This window comes from Oryctolagus cuniculus, chromosome 5, assembly GCF_964237555.1.
Source record: "Oryctolagus cuniculus chromosome 5, mOryCun1.1, whole genome shotgun sequence".
Taxonomy (NCBI): domain Eukaryota; kingdom Metazoa; phylum Chordata; class Mammalia; order Lagomorpha; family Leporidae; genus Oryctolagus; species Oryctolagus cuniculus.
Genome location: NC_091436.1, coordinates 81,914,700 through 81,939,481, shown reverse-complemented (window position 1 = coordinate 81,939,481; position 24,782 = coordinate 81,914,700). Strand labels below are relative to the sequence as shown.

The window sequence follows — 24,782 nt, the reverse complement described above, 5'->3', positions numbered from 1 at the left end:
AGGAAAGAAGGAACCAAGAACCAACAAAAAAAATTTAACAGTTGTTTCCTCTTTCTGCTGGGTGCAGAGGAGTTTGGGTTTAGCTCATGTCCCTCACTTAGGATATGAGAGGAAGATGTAAGAATTCTGAGTTGATGGTCTCTCCTTTGTGAGAAGGTTTACTTTCCTTTCTATTTTATCCTCATTATTGTAGACATAAAGTTATTTTTTCAAGCCTGCTTCACTATAAGTGTACATAGTTTTCAATCTGTCTCCTTAATTACTGTCATGCAAGGTATCCGTTTTCATGTCTTACAAAAATTGGAGCAAGAAGCATTTTAAAAGTACCAGGGATCATTATTCTGGCTCCACAGTTATTAGACCAACTCAGGTGGCCTATGATACCTGATATGACGATCTCAGGGACATCCAGAATGTTGCCAAATGAAGCAGTTTTACGGTGGCCTCGTTTAGGCTTGGAATATGCTGCAAAACACATATATACAGTATACATGCAAACAAACAAAAATAGTAACACAGAACACGATGACCTACAAAAACAGAATATTTTCATATAGTTATGTTAATAACATCTCATGCAGAATGGCATGCAGAACTATCTACTTTTTATCCATGCTTAGAAACAGCACAATTAAAGAGCAAACAACTACTGATATGAGATGTTTCACACATTGGGGTTTTAATCAGCAGGAAAAAAAGACAAACAAAGCTGCACAGTAATGAGGAAGTTGAATTTCAAATGTGCTCACAGAAACAATCTACCTAAGTGAAACTGCTGATATGTGATGAGATTTGGGAAGAGAGAGGAGTTAAAAAGGAGCAAGCTGCCATTTGTTTTAATCGCACAAGCACAAGATGTATGTTCAAAAAGGTGTTTCCTGAAGGATTCTATAAAGTAAAATTCATGATTAATGCTAATTATTGAATCAAAGTAGAAAATGTATATGCTTTCCTATATATAAATACTCATACATATTTCCAGTAAACTGAATATTTACTGTATTCTTCAAAGTTTAGGGTAGTAGAAGGAACTTGAAAGGCTGGAGAGTATGAATCTTTCAAAGTAAGACAATTCACTGAAAAATTTAAATTGTGTAAAATCTAGAGGATGCACAACAGGATCTGTTTTATACTTAGGAAAAAAGGATGGGATAATTTTAGTGTCTGTGGTTATCCTTAAGTTGGTGTCATTTCTGTAAAGAATAATTATAAATCAGTACTTGACTAGAAAAATGATAGCAAAGATGTAAAACATTATCATAACAATGCTGTTTTAGGATAGCAACCAGTGTTTGGCAAGTCTATCTTGAAAGACAACCCTGAAGTGACAAAGGTTCCCCAGGATGTGTGAACGTGTCCCTGCAAGTGCAGTTCATCGTACTCTACACCCACACTTGCAGATGACTCCTGGAGGTCAGGGGGCCTCCCGGCAGCTGGTGACCTCTACTCAACTTGATTGCTTCTGAAGACCCATCTGTTCTGTTCTTCCTTCTGAGTAACAGAACTCTGACTTATTTAGGAAAGCAGCACTCCTAGATAAAAGACTATGTAGCCCTCTTTCCCTTGGAGCTGTGGGCAGCTACCTGACCATATTACTCTGGCCAATGAAATATGTGGAAGTTGTTTAGAGGGACTTCTGTGTAAGTTCCTTCAAATACCATGGATATCCTTTATCCTCCCCCCCATTTATTCCTTTTTGCTGCCTGGAAAGCAGAAGTGATGAATGGAAGAGCCATTTTAGATATAAGATAACCCTGAGGATGGAAGCTATACAACAGGGATTGTTGCATGGAGAGAGAGAGAGGACACCATCATAGAGATGACACCAGTTTCCTGATGATCATACAGCCTACTTCAGATTTGTTTATGCATGAAAAATAAAGCTTATATATCATAGACATGTTTTACCTAACAAATTCTAGTGCTAGCTGATAAAATCAGTAATCAAGAGTAGTTGAAGATAAGTATAGTATGATTGATGGGTCATCTGTACTACGTCTCAAGAGAGTTCTACACACAGTAAGAATATTCTATTTAGGAAAAAAACCCACAAATAAATATAAAAAAGCAAGGCCCAAAAACATAAAACTTGGTTAGGTAAGTTAAAAAATACAAATGGATTCCATGCAAATACACATGGAAATACACATTTACACACAAACATAGTTAAAAGACTAGAGGTAAATAAACAAAAATGTTAAGTTTATATCTGAATATGAAAATTATATAACAAGATTCTTTCTCATTTGTTTACATTTCTACATTTCCCAAAACAGATGTGTTTACTTTTATTATCAGCTCCCTTTCAGCCTGTGGACAATCAATGCAACAACAATAATAATAAACCAACGTTACCAAAATGAAATCTGGTTAGAAAAAAAGGTGGTCAGTCCAACAAAAAATGTAATTGTTTTTGAGTCGACTAGTTCTTCTATGATTAATAATTTTTAGAACTGAAAAAAATCAAATTTAAAGGCTAGGTTTTTCAATATTCTATAAAATAATCATTATCTTTCATTTACAATTAAAGAAATTAAGCACAACCTTCTAGTGGCTATTGAAGAAAAGAGGAGTAGACAGTAAGGCCAAATCACATTTGGGTCTGGAAGAAACTAACTTCAAGACAAAATATTTTCTGTTATTTGATTTAAGTTCTAAAATCTAGTAGAACATTCAAAAACCTCCCAAACATTCTGGGTTTGGCATAATTTCAATTTCTCACTTAGATTTTCAGCTCATGTTTGAGCACAGTCAATTGTGTTTGATGAGATCTGTAATTAGGAAGGAATATTTTATAACTCAAATAATCTTACAAATCATACTTTTCTTCTATGGAATTTGAGATGATGCATGAACTATTTCTAAAAGCTCAGAAAATCTATTATAAATCTATTTTCTTTTCAAAAAATATGATACAAAAATGCTGAGGTTCCTAATGAAACCACTGGAGCTACTGCACCAAAAAGCATTACATTTTTGCTCCTCTTCAACTTGCAGTTCTTTTTACCTGCGGTCGCAGCAATCCTAGCTTCTATTTCAGACATGTCAGCACTCATCCTTTTGCCCTCAGAGGTTGGGGGCAAGCTTTCCACACTGCTTCCACGGGAGGCTCCCAAGCTCAAACGTCCGGATTCACTCTGTTAAAATTAGAAGTCAATCTGAATTACTGAAGTTTGTTAGATTTAGAAATCCCGGGCCCTAGAAGGAAGAAGATGCCCAGAGGGATTCCTATAGATCTTGTCCTGCTCTTAACGAACAGGGAAGTTTGCAGGGGAAAGGAGAGCAAATCAAAACAGGCAAAAATATAATAAATCTGAACAGCTCAAAATCATAGATTTAGGACAACTCCTTTAACTGGATAGTGCTGCCAGACTATACCATTTTACATTTTTTTTAAGTTTGTTCTTTTTTTTTTTTGACAGGCAGAGTGGACAGTGAGAGAGACAGACAGAGAGAAAGGTCTTCCTTTTTTCGTTGGTTCACCCTCCAATGGCCGCTGTGGCCGGTGAACTGCAGCCGGTACACTGCACTGATCCGAAGCCAGGAGCCAGGTGCTTCCTCCTGGTCTCCCCTGTGGGTACAGGGCCCAAGGACTTGGGCCATCCTCCTCTGCACTCCTGGGCCACAGCAGAGAGCTGGACTGGAAGAGGAGCAACCGGGACAGAATCCGGTGCCCCGACTGGGACTAGAACCTGGTGTGTTGGCGCCACAGGTGGAGGATTAGCCTAGTGAGCTGTGGTGCCGGCCACCATTTTACATTTTTAACTGTCAACTATTAAAGTGAGGGATCATTATAGGGAGGGAGTTACAAAGTTGGCAAAGACAACAACTGTTATTTGAAAGAAAAACAGTTCGGTAACAAACAGAAGGAGAAATCTCATTTTGTCTTTATTCTTAAACTCATCGGTTCCAGGAAGATTTCGGATTTATATAATAGAAGATGGCAAATCATTAACTTCAATTAAAATAATGTTAATAAGGTTATCATGCAACTTTCTTAATATAACAAACCTGTTGCTTGGCTTGATTTTTCAACAATTTAGATTCTAGGCGTTTAATAGTATCATTTGTGGCAGGAACTTGTTCCACGTTAGTGTCACTTTTATTACTGGTATTTGTAGAAGCGATATCCATGAATGAACCTAAGAAAGCAGAACATTTATCACTACAGGTTGAGAATAATACAAACACTTCAGTAAACAGTATGTAAGTTAAATTCTTTTCTAAACTAGCAGGACATGAATAGAAATAAAGACATTTTAAGTTAATAAAGATAAATAAAGATACTTAAAACAAACTTGTTTTTTTTAATAATATTTACTTACTTATTTGAAAGCCAGAGACAGAGAGATAGAGAGTGAAGAGACAGAATCTTCCATCTGCTATTTTATTTCCCAAATGCTTGCAAAAGCCAGGGTTGGGCCTGACCAAAGCCAGGAACTGTAAACTCCATCCAGGTCCCCCACATGTGTGGCAAGGGACCCAAGTTTTTGGGCCACTACCTGCTATTCCCCAGGTGCATTAAGGAAGCTGGACTGGACGGGGAGTCAGGACTTGATCCCAGGCACTATAGTATTGGATGTGAATGTCCCAAATGGCAGCCTGCGCTGCTGGGCTACAACATCTACTCCCAAATGAACCCATTTCAAGTGGAACTTAAGGACAGCTGAATAAAGGAACCTAAATGCCTAAATTATCTAATTAGAATATCTAGAATAACTTAAAGTTTTTAACCTGATCTAGGATAAAAACTGAAGGCTTTTGATTGAGATGGGGAAGCAAAAAGGAATAGTAATTTGAAGGAAGTAATAAAAAATTCACTATGGAAAATGTTAAGTTTGAGTTCCTGTTTGGTATTAAGCAAGTAGTTCCATGTATGAGTATGGAGTTCCAGTAGGAGATGGAGAAAAACATCAGTAAATAGATGGTAGATAATGCCATTAAAGCCATGATACTGGGTGGAGTGAGCAAGGAAACATGCATAGATAAGCCCTGCACACTCTTACATTTATAGACTGAAGACATGAATAATCAGCTAATAAGGAAACTGGGAACAAATGGCAAGAGATAGAAGACAAAAACCAGGCTAGTGGGATTCTGGAAACCAGTGGAAGAACATGCTATAGGAAAGCCAGAGTAATAAACGGTGTCAAATGCTAGAGTCAAATACAATGAGAACTGAAAAATCACTTACTAGAGTCTAACTCTGTGTTACCATAATACAGAGATAATTGCTGACCTTGACAAGAATAATTCCACGGTAGTAGCAGAATAAATGTTCAAATGAAGTGGGTACAGTATAGAATGGGAAGAGAGATTTTTTTCAGAGAATGCAGAGACAGCCTAGGTTTGCTCTGGGAATGATTCCAGTAGAAAACTGGGATGGGCAGATGGGTATGATGCACAACTAAAAAGATTCACCTTTGGCTACAAGCTTGGATAGTGAAGCCATAGTAATGAAAGAACCTACAGTAGATGAGTGTAAGTGCAGACAGGTAGGCAGATATAGTACAGAATCTTGTGGAAACTGTCCTTTGATTACTCCAATGTTCTCAGAAAAATAGCAAACAATGTCCATGTCATCTTAGAGTGAGCAGTGGTGAGGAGGTGCCTGAAATTTGAGGAGAGGAGCTAAAGCATAAGATTAAGTCACTGGGACCAGTGCTGTGGCATAGCAGGTCAAGCCACACCTGCAGTGGCAGCATCCAATCTGGGAGCCGGCTCAAGTCCTGGTGGCTCCACTTCCGATCCAGCTCTCTGCTAATACACCTAAGAGAGCAGTGGAAGATGGTCCAAGAAATTAGGCCCCTGTATCAATGTGGGAAACCCGGGAAAAGCTCCTGGCTCCTGACTGGATCAGCCCTTGCATTTCTCTCTCTCTCTGCTTCTCTGTAAATCTTTCAAATAAATAAATAAATTTTTTTTAAAATTAAGTCATCTAGGAGAGAGGTGATGAACTACAAATATAAGTGTCCGGTGGCAATGAATACATAATTGAAGAGAGTGAGCACCTGCTGTCTCCAGCCATATTCAGCTGCACTGACACAGGCAAGGAGCAAACTAAGTGCCAGATTTAATCAGATTTGGGGTTAAGCCAGGCAACTCTGAGAGGGACTAGAAATGTAAGATTATTCCCCAAAGATTCAAATAGTTGACTGAAATTAAGCAGAAGGAGGGACACAGAAGGACCTAAAAGACTGAAGGTCATCGAGAAGATGGAAGGACTGAAGCATACTTTGGAAAGAATGACAGTTTGGAGGTAGTGGGACTAGCAAATGATGGAATTCGAAAGAAATTTCAGAGCATCTCAAAAGATTTTCACTAAAACTGGAATTTAAGAATAGCTAAGCAGGGCAGGGATCCAGCGCAGTGGGTTAAGTTGTTGCCTGCAGAGCTGGGGCCAGTTCAAGTCTCAGATGCTCCACTTCCAATCCATACTAGGAAGGCAATGGAAAATGGCCCAAGTATTTGGGCCATTGACATACACGTGGGAGACATGGATGAAGCTCCTGGTTCCTGGCTTTGGCTTGATCCAGTCCTAGCCATTGTGGCCATTTGAGGAGTGAGCCATTTGGGGAGAGAACCAGCAGATGGAAGATTTCTCTGCTTCTCCCTCTTTGTTAATAACTCTGCCTTTCAAATAAATATTTTTAAAAAAGCTAAGCAATAGCTAGTTTAAAATAAATAAAACTATTTTTCCCTCCAAAGAAACCTTTTATTTAATGAGAATAAATTTTGTAAGCACAACTTCAGTAACATAGTGATTCTTCCCACCATACCTACCTACCCTCTCACCCCTACTCCCAACCCTCCTCCTCCTCCCTCTCCCATTCCCAGTCCCATTCTCCATTAAGATTCATTTTCAATTAACTTTATACACAGAAGACCAACTCTATACTATAAAGATTTCAACAATTTTAAACACACACACACACACAAAATGTTTGAGAACAAATTTTACAGTTAATTCTCATAATAAAACTCATTATGGGCAGAGATCCTGTATGGGAAGTAAGTGCACAGTGACTCCTGTTGTTAATTTAATAATTAACATTCTTATATATGTCAGTGATAACCCGAAGCTCTTGACATGAGCTGCCAAGGCTATGGAAGCCTTTTGTGACCACCAACTCTGTCAGTATTTAGACAAGGCCATAAGCAAAGTGGGAATTCTCTCCTCCCTTCAGAGAAAAGTACATCATTCTTGAATGGCCACTTCTTTCCACTGGGGTCTCACTCACAGAGATCCTTCATGTTGGACTTTTTTGCCACAGTGTCTTGGCTTTCCATGCCTAAAATGCTCTCATGGGCTTTTCAGCCAGATCAGAATGCCTTAAGGGCTGATTTTGAGGTCAGAGTGTTATTTAGAGCGACTGTCATTCTATGAGTCTGCTGTGTGGACTGCTTCCCATGCTGGAACATTCTCTCCATTTTAATTCAATCTATTATTATTACCAGATACTTGATCTTATTTATATGATTCCTTTAACAGTTAATCCTATCTATATGATCACTTTAAAAATATGATCACTTTAACACTTAAGATGGCATTTTTACCACCCAGCTTAATGGGATTTGGGGTCCCATGGCAAGTAAAAACTATTCTTGAAAAGGGAGAAACAGACCAGTAAAAATATGTCAGAAAAGTAAAATTTTAAAAGAAAGGCAAAAACATATGAGAAGTTTTCAAAAAATTCATGGGAAAAATACATATCATGAAAAAAGCATGCATAGATTTCACACTGTTTTGCACCAAAATAATCTTTTAATTCTATTCCCCATGAGCTTTGGAAGTACTCTCACATGTATATACAAACACTACACCTTTTAGTTATAATTAATAACAAAATGGATAAATGCCATATATTTTGAGAGTACAATTTTGAGTATTATTTCTAATTTTTTGGATGACCAAAAACTACATATCTGATCACTTTATTTCAGAAAGCAGAACTTTTAACTAAAGCTAAGCTTCTTAAACAAGAGTCAAAAAGTAGTGATGTTCATGAAGAAATACATTAAACACATTTATAATAATTTTTAATACTATTTAGCAGTATCACGTAGAAACTGTTTTCAAATTAAGAATGACATACACAGTAATATAATATCCAGCCTTATTTTATATAACTATACAAGAATTCCAAGCTTTGGAAGCAGGTCTAAAATAAACTCTTTAATCTGGGTACCTTCATGAAAAATGATGCACCTGGAAACTCAAATTGCAGTCAATCATATGAAATGAAGGAATTAAAATGCAAATGGGAACATCATTCACTGCTTCTTGATTATAATTTCATTGGAATAGAGACCAAAAAAAGTCAGGTTATTAGTCTTCCTATCTATCCATTTACCTGTACTGGTGGCAGAATTACTCTGTCCTTCATCTGAATACTGACAAGGATACTGCAATGGCTCATCTGCTCCTGGGAAGTACTATATATAAAAAAGTAAAGGACAATTTAAAATTTCTTTACTACAGACCAATTCCTGTTAAAATTACCTGAAGAGTACACCTGAATTACTTCCCTCTAATGCGACTTGACTATACCAAATATGCTGTTTTATCTTCCCTAAAACAAATACTAAATTTGTAGAGGTCTAAGTTTTTGATTTTGGTAAGATGATGGTGACATACTCCCTTTTGAGTTTCAATTATGATGAATGCTATGCACCTGCCTAAGCGTCTTATTTACATGGAGTTTAGACAGTCTTGATGGAAACACCAAATATTTCTCTAGAGAAGGGGTAGGAAATCTTTTCTCTGCCAAGGGCCATTTGGATATTTATAACATCATTCACAGGCCATACAACTTAAAAATTAGCCTGCTATAGATTTATTGAATTTTGAGATCTGCCTGTGGTTGCCTTGGCAGGGTTACCAAATTATTTTGTGGGCCTTAGATGGTGCACAGAAGGCATGTTCCCCACCCCTGCAGAGGAATATATGAAACAGAACACTATCATGGCTATAATGATCTGAAATACATCTATGTTCTCGTGGCAATGATGTAAACTTCTAAACTGTTGCAATGATTATTGGCCTGACAAAGGAGACTGGTATACCATAGCATAATAATTAATACTAAATATTCTAAATAATTTAAGTATTGAGAGAATAGATATTGGATGTCCTTCTCTGAGGTAGAGACATAACACTGAACATATCTGCTAGACAAAAAAGCTTAAGGCACTCTTCTGAAATTAGACAAAGCACATATATACATAGTTAAAATCTGAACAATTTCTATATCTGAAACTTCTGTTATTTTAATCAGAGACTAAGTTGTTTCCTTATGCACAAAATCTTTATTTAGCACCTTGGGTTCTATATATAGCTGGTATCCTAGTATGATGGCAAAGTTTAACCAAATTAGTTCAAGCTGCTTTTCCTACATTATTCTCAATAGAATGAACAAATGAAACCTTTGGGATGGTGCCATGGCTCACTAGGCTAATCCTCTGCCTGCGGTGCCGGCATCGCAGGTTCTAGTCCCGGTCAGAGCGCCGGATTCTGTCCCGGTTGCTCCTCTTCCAGTCCAGCTCTCTGCTGTGGCTGGGGAGTGCAGTGGAGGATGACCCAGGTCCTTGGGCCCTGCACCCGCATGGGAGACCAGGAGGAAGCACCTGGCTCCTGGCTTCGGATCGGTGCAGCGTGCCGGCCGTAGTGGCCATTTTGGGGGGTGGACCAACAGAAAAGGAAGACCTTTCTCTCTGTCTCTCTCTCTCACTGTCTAACTCTGCCTGTCAAAAAAAAAAAAAAAAAGTAATCTCTGGGTATTAATTAAGGAAATCACTTGGTCTATATTTAAGGAAATTGCAAGGTTGTTCTACTGATCAAATTGCTCTGAATTTCAGGTACTTTCATTTTAAAGTAACATTTTAAAGCAAACATTCTATTTGGTTGTTTTCTTAGTCTACCAAAATCTAGAAGTCTAAACTATTTCAAATGATTCTAATGTATTTGATTTGTAGACTAGGAAAATTAAAATATTCTATAAATCCTAGAAGAAAGGTTAACTTAAAAAATTTTTTTTAGCTATAAAAACCTTTTCAGGTTTTCATATACAACAAAAATACAAATAGTAAAACATAATCACTCAAATGTATTTGGGAATGCAACCTCTCCCTCTACTGTCCTGTATAACTAAATAAATGACTGACTAATACTGAATGTCTGATGATATATATCAGAAAATTTTAAATTTCCTTCATTGGGTGTGAAAGTCATAATATACCCAAGTCCTGCGAAGGCTTAACAGATCATCTAATTCAGCTTCTCTCACATTACAGATGAGACAACGGAAACACATGTCCACTAATGTAAGCAGTATGAAAAGGTATAACCAGAAACCTAGCCTAAACATCTTCCCATTACAAGGAACTAGACTACTCCCCCTTCATACTCCAAATGGGTCTTCTGATTATATGAGTAATGAAAACCCAAAAATAGAAAGAAGAAAATGGTTACAATGTCTCCTTTACTCTAAGCCCTACTCAAACTCAGTATACATTAAATTTCCCTAAATTCAAAGCCCCTCAAAAGAAGGATTATACCCGCATCAAGTGAGTCATTATTTTCACAATTTCCTCCATGGAAGGGCGCTGAGAAGGGTCTTTAGACCAACAACGAGTCATCAGGCTCTCAATGGGCTTAGGTAAATTTTTGATCAGTGGTGGTCGAGTACCTATAATTAAAAATGAGAGAAGGAGGGAAAGCAATGTATTTACCCAAAGAATGGAGCAAGTTCTTTATTTGTATTCCCAAAGCAGTGTTTATTTTATAGATTTTGTAATTTAAAAACTATATTTTGGAGTAAAAAAAGGACTTATTTTTGTCCTATAAGTTAACATTTATTTTATGTATATTTTCCTAAAGGGAAAACATCTTTAAAAAAGTTAAATTAAAACTTGTACATCGGGGCCAGTGCTGTGACTCAGTAGGTTAAGCCTCCGCCTGCAGCACCAGCATCCAATATGGGTGTTGGTTCTAGTCCTGGCTGCTCCTCTTCCAATCCAGCTCTCTGCTGTGGTCTGGGAAAGCAGTAGAAGATGGCCAAGTCCTTGGCCCCTGAACCCACGTGGGAGACCAGGAAGAAGCTCCTGGCTCCTGGCTTCAGATGGCTGCAGTTGTGGCCGTTGCAGCCAATTAGGGAGAGAACCAGTGGATGGAAGACCATGCTCTCTGTCTCTCTCTTTCTCACTGTCTATAACTCTCTCAAATAAATAAATAAAATCTTTAAAAAAAAAAAAACTTGTACAATATAGAACAGTAAGATTGAGAAGTAACAATATTTGTTATGCTCTTTTAACAACAACAACAACAAAAAATGGCGTAATGTGTGAGATCTGGATGGAGTTCCTGGTTCCTGGCTTCAGCCTGGCCTAGCCCCAGCTATTGCAGCTATGTGGGGAGTGAACCAGTGGATGGAAGATCTCAATCTTTCTCCCTTTCTGTCATTCTTTGAAATAAACAAATCAATAAATCTTTAAAAGAAAATTCAAATGGTGGTTTGAAGAAACATTACCTAAATTTCAAAAATTTCAAAATGTGTTTGAAAACTTATCTTTTATATCAAAAAGTTGGTCAACTACAGTAGTATACTTGCTGACTTCCAAATGACTCTTTTGAGACCTTATGGTTGCTGTGAATCAATCATTTCAAGGCTCAAAATTCCAACTTTTTGTCCTACACCTGTGTAAAATTATTAGTAAGGTCCCACTTAACATAGGCCTCAAATACGAAGTTTTGGTAATTTTATGAAGTAACAAGTTAGTTCTTCTACTCCTTATTTCATTGCCATTCAATCATTCACTGCCAGCTGACAGAGAGAACAAACTGTCTTGGTCAATGATCTAGCATTCCCTACCATGACCCTGACAGCAGTAACACTGCAAGTGGTACAGAAAACTGATAAAAACAGCTAAAATTGTTCTGATGATCTTCTATGAATGACCTGAATAGTTAGGCAGACATTTGTGTTTATTACTTACGGAACAGTAAATATAAATGTTACAAATCAAAATGATTACATTCGAATGAAAGAAATGAAGAACAAGGCTAATGCTTACTAAGGTTAAGTAACTGTCCTTCATGAAGAGTTTATTTTCCCAAAGCAAATGTGGAATAACTATTAATGAAGAGGATCATGCTAACATCATATGGGGTTAGAAATAAATACCTAAGTGCTTAGAAATATCATTACTAGAGATATGCAGGAATAAGAATAGTGAGTCCCTCAGTCAATATGTCTGAAAAATACAGCAACTGAGTCAGAAAGATCTAGATTTGCATCCCATCTCTGCCACTTACTAATCCTGAGACCATGGCGAGTTATTTGTGTCTCTTTTTCCTGTAAAATGAGACAACCGAATTTACCTCCTCAGGCTGTGTGAGACTATAGAGAGAGGGTATGTAAAGCATTCTGTTTTGCTTTCATGAGCTTAACCAACAACTCTTATCATTATTTGTTGCTTTTTCTCCTTACTGAGACTCTGCTTCCTCAGGAGAAAAAGGCTGTAACTTTCCAATTATCTGAACTACATTAGATTTTATTTATGTATTTAATTTTTCAGAGAGCCTAGTATGATCCTTCTCTATGCTCAAGAGAGACAGAGATTTGGCACTGGTTGTGTTCTGATGGCCTTTCTCTAATATGCACAAGTAGCACATTCTCAGCCCTGTATGGAGGCCAGGGAAATCCCCAAATCTGCCCTACTAGACTCAGGGGCTGGGGATTGATAATAGAAATATAGTTTGATAACAAAGAATTTTAGTTTTTAAGGTTAGGGATAATTTTTTTCCTTATTTTGGGAGAGGGGATGGAGATAAGACAGAAACAATCTTCCAAATATGAAATACAAAGTACATTAAAAAAATTTCTTTTTACGAACCATTATGAACAGCCCACATGATTCGGAAAGCCGGCCCACCAATTTCATCAAAAGGTTTCCGACGTGTTATCACTTCCCAAAGGATAATGCCCCAGCTGAAGACGTCACATTTTTCACTGTAATTGCTACCTAGAAAAAGAAGGCAATATAATCTCAAGACTCTCTTCCACACGATATACAGAAACAACTGCGTTCATAAATCTTCAAGAATCTTGGATATGAGGAGGCTGTCACAGGTAGAAATGACTTTCTAAAGCAACTTAAGTCTTTTCAATGAATACCTTTTTTTTTTGCATTTATCATCTACCTTTTATCACAAGGTATAGCTCTTATCTTTCATATATTCAGAGTGACACTTTCTCTGTGTATTCTTTTCTAGAAATTTTTAATCTTAAAATTTTTCCCCATTCTCTGCTATCAAAACAAAGCAGGAGAAATCTATAACTTACTGGCTTTTCCCCTTAACAATAAAATTCTGAATAAAATAAAATTCTGTATGAAAATTATGGCTAACAAATTTATGGTAAACAGATTATACAGCAACATTCATTATTAAATCCCTAGGTGAATCAGCTTAATAAACAGTTCAAAAAACAAACAAAAAGTGACAACCATAAAACAAACCAAAAAAACCTCCCAACCCCCATAAGAATAAGCAATTATTATAGTAACAATCTTGCTTGCTCAATAGCACACTGTAATGCAGCAATACAACAAGATTAATCTACCATGGACAAGTGCTTCCAGATAACATCTTTCAAAAATGAAATTTACATAGTATAATAGTCTCAGTTTTGTTGCTGAGATAATCAATGGTGCTATGGTTTGAATATTTATTCCCTTGACCTCAGGAGTTTAGTCTCCAAAGCCTAAAGTTACTAAGAGGATGGAAACTATATCCAATCATGGTGTTTAAAAGTAGAGCCTTAGTGAAGTGATTAGATTAGATGAGGTCTTAGGGTTGAGCCCTCATCACTGAATGTGGTACCTTCGTAAGAGACACATAAACACATCCATAAACATATGTGCTTGCTATCTCTTGTCATCTGATGTCCTGGCCATCTCACAATTCTGCCAGCAAAAATGCCATCATTAGATGGCAAAACAAAGCCTCAGTTATTTTACTACAGTGTCAAAAATTGAATAATATGAAAAGTAATTATTATTCTTTTGAATAAACCAATCTTTCTGCTTTCCTTACTACAGTAATACTGTGCCATTTTCACTTACAGAAAAGTATACTAAATAAGTAAATACATTTTTAAAAAGTCAAATGTATTTTATATACAAGAGGCATTACTTAATTTTGTGTAATTTAACACTTGTTTGTCCACTAACTTTTTAACTGAATTTTAGGGGAAAATAGCTTCATTCCACTGACTTGTTACCCAACGTTCTCTCTGAGATGGCCAAAACCAAAAAAAATAACACTTTAAATTCATCAAAACTAAAAGAAATAAGTGATAATCAGAATCTGATTACTGAACAAATCTGAACCTTATGACCATTCATAGTTCCTAACATACAAATCGTGTACTTCCAGTTTAATTCTCATATTTAAAAGATAATCTGATGTTTTTATACAGAAACAATATATGTTCATGAACTATTCTTTTAGAACCCGAGTTTTATGAATGTATAAAAGAAAGCAAACCTAAGTTTAAGCTTGCCCTCTATTTGCAATTTTTAGTATATTTCTGCCCAGTTACTAGCATATTTTAAAATCACTGCATTTAAACTTTAGGGCTGTCAATTTTTAATTGCTAGGAAACCAAAGCTGGTTATTCCTGGTATTCATGTTCTAGAGTCTCTATAAACACTGATTCAACAAACACAGCTCCTAGGGAAAATAGAGGGTTAGTCCTAGGTACCTCTGATCATGAAAGATTTTGTCAACTGATCAACATATAACCTTGTTTGCGTTTCTGTTTAAAAATACCTTATTTAATATATATTAAATCATTAGCATTAAATGATCTCTAATGATCAACAGCACTGTAAATCATGCCTAAATGAGATTATCTAACACTTGCATTTGCAAACATTATCTTACACAAGTGATTTCTTATACTTAGGCAGTACACTTGGGGGCCATTTTAACAGAAAAATCACAACAAAAATCACAAAAATAGTCTCAATAGACTGTCAAAGATCACCTGTTTACTAAATGAGAATGAGACAAGAAAGTACAGCATTGCCCTGTTCAACTTAAGATTAGAAATGTGTCAGGAGACTCAAAATTTGCACTGCTCTACAATGCACATGGTGTCACAATAGAGTGAGGCAGTAAATCTTATGCTTTTGCCACCATACCTTCAAAAACTTCAGGTGCCATCCATGCAGCACTCCCCTTGTTATTGGTCATGTGTGTCTGAATGTCACAGGCTGTACCAAAATCACAGATTTTTAGAACAGTCCCCCCTGCAACCAGCAGCAAACTGTTAAAAAAAAAAAAAAAAAAAGAGTTACAAGGTCAATATTGTTTTCACAAAAAAGAAGAGACATCTGTGGAGAAAGAAGGGGCTAAACAATATGGATGTTATTTAATTTCTGTCAAATGTTCCTTGGTCACTTTAACAGCCTTTAGAACTGTTAGCCATAGTTTTGAATACCACAAAAAATTAACTGACCATAATCTTAGGGAGACTGGTAGGCTCACATTTTGATGTCTCCATCTCTAACTTCACAGTCTTTCCTGACCATGCTTCTCTGTAGCAAAAATAAAACATGAGGTTTAAAAAAATCTTCCAGCAGGTCAACATTAGTGTCTTGAAATGGGAATTTAACCAGAAACATGTATCATATTGTTTCAAAAATAACATTAAATAATTTATTTTTATTGTTTTTAAAAGATTTATTTATTTATTTGAAAGGCAGAGTTATAGAAAGGGAGATGCAGAGGAAGAGAGAGAGAAGCCTTCCATTCACTGGTTCACTTCCCAAACAGCCACAATGGCCAGGGCTGGGCCAGACCAAAGCCAGGAGAAAGGAGCTTCATCTGGTTCTCCCATCCTCGGCTGCTTTCCCAGGCTCTAGGCTCATTAGTAGGGAGCTGGATGGGAGTGCAGCAGCTGGGACTAGTGCCCATATGGGATGCCAGCACTGCAGGTGGTGACTTAACCCACTACAGCCGCACTGTCCCTGTATTATTTAATAAACGAAAATGAACCAATGTAGAAGGAACAGCATAGTCCTTACATTGTTTCTCTTAATTTTGAAGATACTTCTAAAAATGGTTCACTCCCAGAGCTACTTTTGGGTATAGAATGTGTGGGTGGAGGATAAATCTACCAGGGTTAAAACAACCTAATGAAAGATTTCTATAAAATTTTCTGAACTTAAGGTTTCCCAGGAGCTCTATTACCCAAGAACAACTGTCAAGTAGTATGCTCTTATGTAAAGGGTTTTGTTTTTGATGACGAAAATAAAGACAGGTAGGGGCAAGAATTTGGCCTAGGGATTAGCAAGCCAGCTAAAATGCTGATATTCCACAATGGAGTGCCTGGGTTCAAATTTCCAGCTCTGACTCCCAATTGTAATTACAATTAATTATAAATTTCATAAACTTTTTGCATATGATTTTGTCAAATTCTAGCTGGAGTGATTATTTAGAAAATCAGTTCCTGGTTGGCACCATGGCTCACTAGGCTAATCCTTCGCCTGTGGTGCTGGCACCCTGGGTTCTAGTCCCAGTCGGGGCACCAGATTCTGTCCCGGTCGCTCCTCTTCCAGTCCAGCTCTCTGCTGTGGCCTGAGAGGGCAGTGGAGGATGGCCCAAGTGCTTGGGCCCTGTACCCACATGGGAGACCAGGAGAAAGCACCTGGCTCCTGGCTTTGGATAGGCATAGCACCAGCCGTAGCAGCCATGTGGGGGGTGAACCAGCAGAAGGAAGACTTTTCTCTCTTTCTCTCATTGTCTAACTCTGCCTGTCAAAAAAAAAAAAAAAAAAAAAAAAGAAAAAGAAAATCAATTCCTTTTAGTGACAATAAGTTAAATAAAATAAACTATTATTCACATTTATATACTTGCAACAATAGTATCATGATCATCAAGTGAGTTGCTAAATGCAATTTACCTCTACATGTACTTCAACAAAAACAATTTTCCTGTTTATCACTATTTTTGTTCAAACTCTTATTATTCTATTCTTCACCCAAGGTAAGTATAAGCACTCTGTAACTGGTTTCTTTGTTTCAACCTGGTACAATTGAGATATCACAATGACTTTTCTGAATGACTTCTACACTGTTAGTATTCTCTCACTCTTAAGACTTTAATAATTCACCATCTGTGAACATACGGCTCATTGAAATCTGAACATAAATTACCTTTGTAGGTTTACTTTCACACAGTTCAGATAAACATTTTATGTCTTATGTACAAGTAAATAAATTTGCAAAAGATAAATAAAATAGGGAACACAAGCTGAATATATATAAAACAACTCATCAAATCATTTGGTGCCTTTTTTATATGTTATCCTGAGGAACCCTTCCTAACCACTGAATCTTTATGCTTTCTAATGACAGTAAGATATAGCAGATAAGGGTATTTATTCAATTGTCCATGAAAGCATAGCCATTTCAAATACTCTTCCTTAGCACCTTCTGAAAAGTCAATTCTAATTCTTTTTTTTTCTTTAAAAAAATTTTTTTTTGACAGGCAGAGTGGATAGTGAGAGAGAGAAAGACAGAGAGAAAGGGCTTCCTTTGCTGTTGGTTCACCCCTCAGTGGCTGCTGCGGCCAGTGTGCTGTGGCCAGTGCACAGCGCTGATCCGAAGCCAGGAGCCAGGTGCTTCTCCTGGTCTCCCATGCAGGTGCAGGGCCCAAGCACTTGGGCCATCCTCCACTGTACTCCCGGGCCACAGCAGAGAGCTGAACTGGAAGAGGAGCAACTGGGACAGAATCTGGAACCCCGACTGGGACTAGAACCCGGGGTGTGTGCTGCAGGCGGAGGATTAACCTATTGAGCTGCGGCGCTGGCCAATCAATTATAAAGAACAACTTGTTATCTGGGTGCACCAAAGATTATTTGCAATACTACAGGAAGAATTTAACCAAGGAAATGCCCAGGAGGAATGAATGACCTAGACCAGCTCTCTTATAAATATGTTAATAGTATTTACTAGCAAAAGGAGAATTCCTATCTACAAATTATTTTAGTAGGCTACATCTGGTCTATGTAGATTAACTAAATAAACCTAAAATTTATGGGGTATGGTTGGATGGAGACTGGAGGTAGTTGTTTAAGCTATGTAATAATATAAATCGTATTGGAAAACAGAAATTACTTTCTTACTTCCCTTTTAAACATTATTTCTCTATTCAGTAACTAGCTACTCATTGCAAAGTAAAACACATTTTACAGTAGAAGAAAGGGACACCTTCAAATGTTGCATTTGATGGCGCCAGGCTCTTCCAGGAAAAAAATGCTTTAATTGTGTCTGATGCTAACTTGTACTCTTTGTATCATTAGTCAATTTGTTGCTGCTGGACAGGAGCTGATTTTCGTAAGTTTGCTTTAAGAATTCAGCTCCATAATTCAGAGGGAGAGGAGGACTGAATAACCACTGGCAAGGAAAAAAGCTAAGTGTCTCTTTCTCATTAGCCAGGGCAGGTAGCTTAACAAAGCCCCAAAATACATACATACATACATATATAAAAATGTCATGACTCTAGAGCTCAAATGTGATTTTATCAGAAATCTGTGGAAATAGAAATCAGCTTTAGCCTGGCAGTATAAAGAAGGCACACTAGTAAGAATGTAGAACCTATGTAGATTCTACCAGTGTCCCCAGCAGGGACACTTTAATGATTTGGACCTGTACCAAGAGAATAAAATAATTTAAGACAATAGTTGTGATTATATCGTAGGGAAAACCTCTTACTTGGAAACTGATGGGCTGAGATGGAGGTGAGAAGATAGATGGGGATGTTTTTGGGTTTTTTACAGGTGGATGTAGAAAGAAAAATTGAAAAAAAGGGGATAATAAATTTCACATACATGTTTTAACTCAATATCTATGCAGAAAAACAAAACCACTATGGTTTTAGAGGTTTTTGTTTGTTTGTTTATAAAATTATTTCAGGTTTCAGGACTCTCAATATGGAGAAATTCAGAATATTTTTAATTTCTTCTCAGATGCCAGAAATGACATGACATTTTTCTTTCCTATGAAAGAGCAAGTAATAACCACTCCATACATCTTGGTAGAATGTCTACCATATGTGGATGCTGTGACAGGGATACAGCAGGGAACAAATCAGGCCTGTCTTCACTCTCAAGGAACTAATCACTAGGACAATACTATATACTACAGGCACAAAATAAGATTTATAGACCAACAGCTTCTAGAAGCATGCTACTCTAAAACATAAAAATTCTTACTAAAGATGACATTCTAAAATGTAAGCTTTGATAAACAACTAAATGATGAAAATGAGTCAAAAATAAACATTACTGAGTAAGCCAAAAGAGAAAAGTAAAGAGAAGGTCAAGTGCAATGCAACAATTAGCTTACAGTAGGGAGTGGGTGTGAGTGGCAATCAGGGTGGTGGCGGGGAGTGGGGGGAGATAAGGAAAAGGAGGAAGAGAAGGGGGTTGCCACATTACTACAACTTACTTTGGTGGTTTCAGGTCCCTGTGAATTAGAGCTTTGGGTTGCATGCTGTGAAGGTAAGCCACTCCTTGGGAACACTGTAAACACCAACTCATTGCGTGGGCAGCAGTATAATAAGGCAATGGTTCAGCACCATGCAGCACTGCAAAAGAAAGGTACAAACTAAAAAGAACTTTATTGCATATAACAAAAGATACAATATTAATGCAAGCACTATCAGAACAAATGGATAGTTTTCTACATATGCTCCTTTTAGTCCTGCAAATTATTTTCTAAATAAAAAAAATTATCTAATAATTTCAAGTGTATAACTGCCAGATAAGCACGTAATATTCAGTAGTACCCATAGTAAATGCTATTCATATATTCATGCAAAATTAATATACATTTTCATATCTTTTCAAATTGACAAAGTCTTTCAGATAGTAATACAAATTATAACCAGTCTTAGTCATACTACTATAAGAGAGGTGTAGCGGAAAATGTACAGGAAGAAAATGATGTGTATTAGATATTTACAACTGTACTATCTTTTTTTAAAAAAAGATTTATTTATTTATTTATTTGAAAGTCAGAGTTACACAGAGAGAGGAGACACAGAGAGAGATCTTCCATCCACTGGTTCACCCCCCAATTGGCCGCAACGGCTGGAGCTGCACGGATCTGAAGCCAGGAGCATGGAGCTTCTTCTGGGTCTCCCACGTGGGTGCAGGGGCCCAAGGACTTGGGCTATCTTCTACTGCTTTCCCAGGCCATAGCAGAGAGCTGGATCGGAAGTGGAGCAGCCGGGTCTCAAACCGGTGCCCATATGGGATGCTGATGCTTCAGGCCAGGGCGTTAATCCACTGCGCCACAGCACCAGCCCCTGTACTTTTTATAATAGTTAAAAACACAATGTACTTGAACTAAATGAAACACTGAAGTACAAGATACATTTTTTTAAGATATATTTATTTATTTGAAAGCCAGAGTTAGAGATAGAGAGTTACAGAGCGATCTTAAATTTGCTCAGATGGCTACAATGGCCAGAGTTGGGCCAGTCTGAAGATAGGAGTCAGGAGCTTCCCAGCCACGTGGGTGGCAGGGGCCAAGGACTTGAGCTATCTTCTGCTGCTTTCCCAGGGCACATTAACAGGGAGCTAGATTGGAAGTGAAACACCTGGGACTTGGCCGGCGCCGCGTCTCAATAGGTTAATCCTCCACCTAGCGGCGCCGGCACACCGGGTTCTAGTCTCAGTTGGGGCGCCGGATTCTGTCCCGGTTGCCCCTCTTCCAGGCCAGCTCTCTGCTGTGGCCCGGGAAGGCAGTGGAGGATGGCCCAAGTGCTTGGGCCCTGCACCCCATGGGAGACCAGGAGAAGCACCTGGCTCCTGCCTTCGGATCAGCGCAGTGCGCCGGCCGCAGCACGTCAGCTGCGGTGGCCATTGGAGGGTGAACCAACGGCAAAGGAAGACCTTTCTCTCTCTCTCACTATCCACTCTGCCTAAAAAAAGAAACACCTGGGACTTGAATCAGGGCCCATATGGGATGCCAGCAACATAGGTGGTAGCTTTATCTGCTACACCACAGTGCTGGCCCCTGACTAGATATCATTAACAAAGATGAACACATGAGCAATAAAGATATAGTCAATTTTATATAAATGTAATTTTAAAATCTGTGGTGCCGGTGCTGTGGCTCAGTAGGTTAATCCTCCACTTGCAGCTTTGTGCATCCTATATGGGTGCAGATTCTAGTCCCGGTGCTCCTCTTCCGATCCAGCTCTCTGCTATGGCCTGGGAAAGCATTGGAAGATGGCCCAGATGCTTGGGCCCATGCACCTGTGTTGGAGACCTGGAAAAAACTCCTGGCTCTTGGCTTCAGATCCGCTCAGCTTTGGTCGTTGTGGCCATTTGGGGAGTGAACCAGCGGATGAAAGACCTTACGCTCTGCCTCTCCCTCTCACTGTCATAACTCTCTCTCTCAAATAAATAAAATCTTAAAAAAAAATTTCTGTAAAAATTTACATAACTGATACTACCAGAGATACTACATTTGGTATACCAGTGGTATTTTGGGGGATAAAATAGCTCTTTTCTTCAAAGATAACTACATGATACAGTTTTCGTTCATTGTTACAGTTACAATGTTCTATGAAATCAGTTTTCACCACTTCATTTTCTGAAAAGAAAGTAAAATAAAGCGGGGTGAAACGGAAGTATAAGGTTAAGATTTCTAAAATGAGGATTCAAAGCTAAGAGAGGGCAAGAAAAAAAATCAGGAGTCTGAATATACTTTAAAATTGATCTAAAAACACTTTACTACTGAAATGCTTTTTAACATAATGAAAAATCCCCAAAGCAACAAAAAAAAATAGACTTCTAAACATCACATACTAATGTTACAGCATCTTTCTCATCAATTTTTAATCTAAAAATTAACTCTCTTTGGAACTCTGATGGTAAACTGTGAACATTAAATTATCTATAGTTTAGATTCAAAGCTTTCAAACTTGTGGATCTACTAAATACAGACAAGTTTGGTGAGACTCACCATTATATAAAGAGCCCCCTTCAGCATATTCCATCACAAGACATACCTAAAGGAAAGAAAAACCAGAAGAATTAACTGGAGCTAGCATCTTAGACTCTTGGGAAAGAATTTAATTCAACCTCTTGATTTTGTAAACACATTAAAAGTCATTCTTTCAAACTGTACTATGTGAAGAGGACCATCGGGAAAAAAGGTATCTAAGACCTAAGAATATTACTCCTAGGGGAGCCCAATAAGACAGGAGATTTATATATATATATTATATATATATAATATATATATATTATATATATATAATCACAAGATCTTTTGGGGATTTTCTTGATGTCATAGGCTACCAGAAGCTTCATAAGGGGTTATTGGATAAGACCAATAACTCCTCCATTATACTGTTTTGCTAGAAGACTAGAAACAAATGCATAAAGTACAACAGTTTTTTCAGAAATGCATCCAAAAGAGCAGTTCCAAATAACTTCATATACACTTACACACATTTGCCACACCATTTCTTACAGACAGATGACAACGACAAAGTGACAAACTTACTGGATTTAAGCAGGCTCCATATAGCTTTACAATATTGGGATGGTTCACCCGAGACAACTGCCGAAGCTGTAACAAATTAAAGTTTCTTTCAGAAAAGTGGTGATTTCTGAAGTACTGACTTTATAGCACCATTAAAATCTTACAGTACTCTAAAATATTTGTCTAAATCATTCAACAATCACTATTTACTATGTGGCAAGCACTGTGGCTACAGTACTCCCCAGAATGGCATAAAATCCTTGTCCTCCGACAGTTTAGTTATGGGGATAGATATATAAAAAATTAATTAAAGCAACCTGCAAAGTACTGTAATAGGATTTACAAACAAGGCATGATGAGTACACAGAAGAGATTAACTCTGCCAAGAAATGTGAGGACATAATCCCAGAGATAGCACTGAGCTGAGTTATCCAAGCAGAAGCAGCCAGGTTATTGTTACTAACATCTTCTTCACAGCTATGGACGTGGTCTACCTATTCTCCACGTGGGGCCTGGTGAGCACTTCTTGGAGACTGTATAATTAACATAACTCTCCAAGGGTGGGTATTTTCCTTTTAAAAGATAAGGCCTTAAAGTTAAGGCCAAGAGAGGGTTAAATGATCTGCTAAAAAATGTTCCTGCCAGGAAATGAAAAAATGAGGGTCTGAACTTGAGTCTGACTTAAAAGGTACACTGTTTGTATATACTGGTCTCCATTGCATTTCCCAACTCTTGAATCAATTCCCTTTTCTCCATGTCTACTGTTACTGCCTTAGTTAACTCCAACCTGAAACACTGCAGTAATTACTATAACCATATTGGTCTCCACACTTTTCAGTGAGGGGTTTCGCTGTACTCATTTCCCTTGTTCTAGATCTCAAGTTAATGTATCTTATCTATACTCTCTCCACCCCCAAAATGCTTCTTGTTCTTTCTTCCCTCTGTTTGCTGCCTTTCTCCCACTCTTCTTCCTTTCCTTATTACCTACATTATGCTGCTGGTTCATACTAAGTCTTCTAAGTCTCTAAACCATTTTCAAAATTTTTATTATTTATTTGAGAGACAGAGAAAACAACAGAGAAAGAGTAAGCTTCCATTTACTGGTTCACCCTGAAAATGCCTGCAATGGCTGGGACTGAAGCTGGGAACACAATCCACATCTTCTGTGTGGGTGGAAGGAAACCAATTACTTAAGCTATTACTGCTGTTTCCTAGGTCTGCACTGCAGGAAGATAGATTCAGGGGCCAGAGCTGGAAATCAAATCCAGGTACTCTGATGCGAGACATAGGTCCTTTAACTCCTAGGTCAAAACACCTGATCCCTAAACCTTTTTACTATAAAATACTAGAAAGCTTTATCCCTCCATAGCCAACAATCATAGATTTTGGGGTCCTAAGAGAAAACTTAGTATCACTTATTATATAATATGTGTAAAGCATCTCTTCTTAAGATTCAACATTATTATATAATACACTTATTACACCTCATCTTGAGATTCAGATAGCAAACTAGTAAAACGTTTATTCTGTTCCGTCCCTAAATCCCAGTAAGACAGTAAAGGATTTTTTTTCCCCAAGGCATAAACTAAGAAGAAGAGAGTATGAAATGAGAAAACAGTAAACACTGCTGGAAGCTGGAAACAGATGACTAGCATATAACTGACACAGCAGATCAGTAAGAGCTGAAACGTAAACAGGCAATGAGAAAAACTGACAAGTAACCAGTTATTTTACAAAGCCCCCAAAAGGTTGGGAGGTAGTTATATAAGTGAGCCAATGAAAAGAAGGAGGAGGGAGGGCTGGTTAAAAGTCAGACTCAAAGATCTCTTCCCTGACTTCAAAGCTCAATGATGATCTCATCATTGCAGCACAAAACTAGAAGCTGATTTTGAAAGAGAGCGCATAATGAACAACATCTGGAATAGAGGACACCAAATGCCAGCAAAAGGATAAACTCAATGTAGTTGTCTCTGGAAAGCAGAAAATTAGATTGGGGGAGTTATAGAGGATTGAATTTGTTTTACTAAGAATTCTTAGAGGGGCCGGTCTTGTGGCCTAACGGGTTATACCGCCACCTGAAACACTGACATCCCCTGTGAGTCCTGGCTGCTCCACTTCTGATTCAGCTCCCTGCAAATATGCCTGGGAAAGCAGTGGAAGATGGCCCAAGTCCTTGGGCCCCTGTACTTCTGTGGGAAACCTGGATGAAG

At 37.8% G+C, this 24,782-nt stretch overlaps 1 protein-coding gene across 5 annotated transcripts in view; it reads right to left on the bottom strand.

The window, feature by feature from the left end:
* MAP3K7 (mitogen-activated protein kinase kinase kinase 7) overlaps nucleotides 1–24,782 on the bottom strand; it is an 80,145-nt gene that overhangs the window by 36,064 nt on the left and 19,299 nt on the right. For 3 of the 5 annotated variants that reach the window (XR_011388616.1, XR_011388615.1, XM_002714585.5), the window contains exons 3-11: nucleotides 22,594–22,659; nucleotides 22,048–22,093; nucleotides 19,519–19,657; nucleotides 15,208–15,332; nucleotides 12,895–13,023; nucleotides 10,558–10,688; nucleotides 8,355–8,436; nucleotides 4,012–4,142; nucleotides 3,008–3,137 (exon numbers count right to left, since the gene is read on the bottom strand). Coding sequence is in view for 2 of the 5 variants with exons in the window: in XM_002714585.5 (XP_002714631.2) it covers nucleotides 3,008–3,137; nucleotides 4,012–4,142; nucleotides 8,355–8,436; nucleotides 10,558–10,688; nucleotides 12,895–13,023; nucleotides 15,208–15,332; nucleotides 19,519–19,657; nucleotides 22,048–22,093; nucleotides 22,594–22,659 (979 nt within the window). In the remaining 3 variants the exon portion in view is untranslated. Of the gene's footprint in view, nucleotides 1–384; nucleotides 466–3,007; nucleotides 3,138–4,011; nucleotides 4,143–8,354; nucleotides 8,437–10,557; nucleotides 10,689–12,894; nucleotides 13,024–15,207; nucleotides 15,333–19,518; nucleotides 19,658–22,047; nucleotides 22,094–22,593; nucleotides 22,660–24,782 lie in introns of all 5 variants that reach the window. The other 2 variants (XR_517954.4, XM_002714584.5) reach the window with 1 other exon arrangement.